At 36.8% G+C, this 1,910-nt stretch overlaps 1 protein-coding gene across 1 annotated transcript in view; it reads right to left on the bottom strand.

The window, feature by feature from the left end:
* Positions 1-1,910, bottom strand: part of HDAC2 (histone deacetylase 2) — a 19,534-nt gene that overhangs the window by 14,880 nt on the left and 2,744 nt on the right. The window contains exon 4 of the mRNA XM_009289142.2: positions 1,763-1,901. Within this exon, the coding sequence (XP_009287417.1) occupies positions 1,763-1,901 (139 nt within the window). The remainder of the gene's footprint in view (positions 1-1,762; positions 1,902-1,910) is intronic.

Genomic DNA, 1,910 nt, shown 5'->3' with positions numbered 1-1,910 from the left:
GTTGAAGATGTCCCTGCCCACGGCAGGGGGGTTGGACTAGATGACCTTTAGAGGTCCCTTCCAACCCAAACCATTCTATGATTCTATTCTATGATTCTATAAATTTAAATACTTATTTTCCACGACTTTTCTCATTCTATGATTCTATAAATTTAAATACTTATTTTCCATCGACTTTTCTTCTTCACCTCTGCAACTTGTAAAGATAGGCACATTCTTATTTCCAAGTGTATCACACTTACTATTAGCATGAAATTGTTACACTACTGCTTAGTGTTTCCTTAAATACTGCAAGTTTCAAATCAGTTTATTTGAGATGGATAAAGAAACCAGTTGTCTGAAGCCTCAGAGCACTGGAAACAACAGTAAGCATCCCTTAAATTCCATGTTGTTCAGTAAAGAACAAAGTCTATCAACATCAGAAGATGCATTTTCATCATGCTTTGCATAGTGCTATAGAAAGCGAGTCTGAGCAGCCATAATTTCCGATGGGCTAAGATTTTTTGCTTAACAAGACACCGAACAGGACAGTTTCCTGTGGTTACATAACCCATAAGTTTCCTTTCTTCACATGCATATTAAGCTAAAAAATTCAAGACTGGACCACAGAAAATCCTATTGCTTTTCTTAGACTGCAGAGACACATCCTGAATACATGCTGTACATTAAAATGAATGTCTTAATTAATATGTTAATATTAACTATTTGTTAGTGTCTTTAGAAACTTTTTCCAACTTTAAAAAACACTTCCAGATTACAGCTGCTTTCCCCATCCCTCACCAGCAGACTCAGCTGCTTCATTCACAAGAGTCAAATACCTAGAATATTTTTTGTAAAAAAAAAGATTTATGTGTTAGTAGAAGGGATACAGTCCCCTGAAGCAGTACAAGTAACACTCAGGATTTGAAATTTTAGTGAAGCATTACTGCTTTAAGTTAATTATATGATCACTTTTTCATTAGTCCTCTCATTTTTTATTTTGCAGTCACAGCAGCACAGCTGTTATTTCATTATTTATTCATAACATTAATGAATGTTACATGAATTCACACAACACATTAATTCATGAAACAACCCAAGGAAGCTCAGTGCATGATCTTCCCTGAATATTCCTGTTTGGTTTAGTAATGACTCAAACGATAGGAAACAAGCAAGCATACTGAGAAACCAAATGGGTGTATGACTGTGAGCATGACTGCCCTAAAGGGTCAGGGCAGTGATCCATCTAGCCCACTATTCTGTCCCCATGAGTAGCAACAGGAGATTAATGTTTACAGAAAGCATGTAAGCCTGTCCATTTTCTGAAGTCTGCTACCCTAGTACTTCCCCACCGTCTAGAATTACAGCATACAGCGTTTTACAGGGTGCATTGTTGCTTGGATCTTTAACATTCATTTACAGACCTCTTGTCCATGATTATGCCTAATCTCTTTTTTGAATCTGTTGTTGCTGTCTGCTTCCTTCAGCCTCCTGTAGCAGCAAGTTCCAAAAGGTCACTATCCTCTGTGTAAAGAAGTACTTCTAAATATCTGTTTTAAACCTATCTCCTATTAGTTATTGTTTCAGCTTGCCTGTATTTTAGTTTAAACTTCTTGCTGAAGCCAAACTGGGCAGAGCTTGGTGTTTTCTTAATTGAAACTGTACGAGTTCAACATGGGCTATGAAAACTCACTGAAATAATAATTACAATCCATATCTTCAAACATTTAAATACTTGAATTTGACACTTTATAATTTTATCTTGTTCCCATCATAAACTTACTTCAGTAACTCAAGGATGGCAAGCACGATATCATTGACATAACAGAAACCAGATGCCTCCGATTTCTTGGCATGGTGAAGTCCTCCAGCCCAATTAACAGCCATGTCTGTTTGTTGTCTGTTCAATTTTACCGCCCCCGCTGTAAAAA

This window comes from Aptenodytes forsteri, unplaced genomic scaffold, assembly GCF_000699145.1.
Source record: "Aptenodytes forsteri isolate BGI_AS27 unplaced genomic scaffold, ASM69914v1 Scaffold217, whole genome shotgun sequence".
Lineage (NCBI taxonomy): Eukaryota > Metazoa > Chordata > Aves > Sphenisciformes > Spheniscidae > Aptenodytes > Aptenodytes forsteri.
The sequence above is the reverse complement of the archived record's forward strand: the minus strand, read 5'-3'. Positions and strand labels throughout refer to the sequence as shown.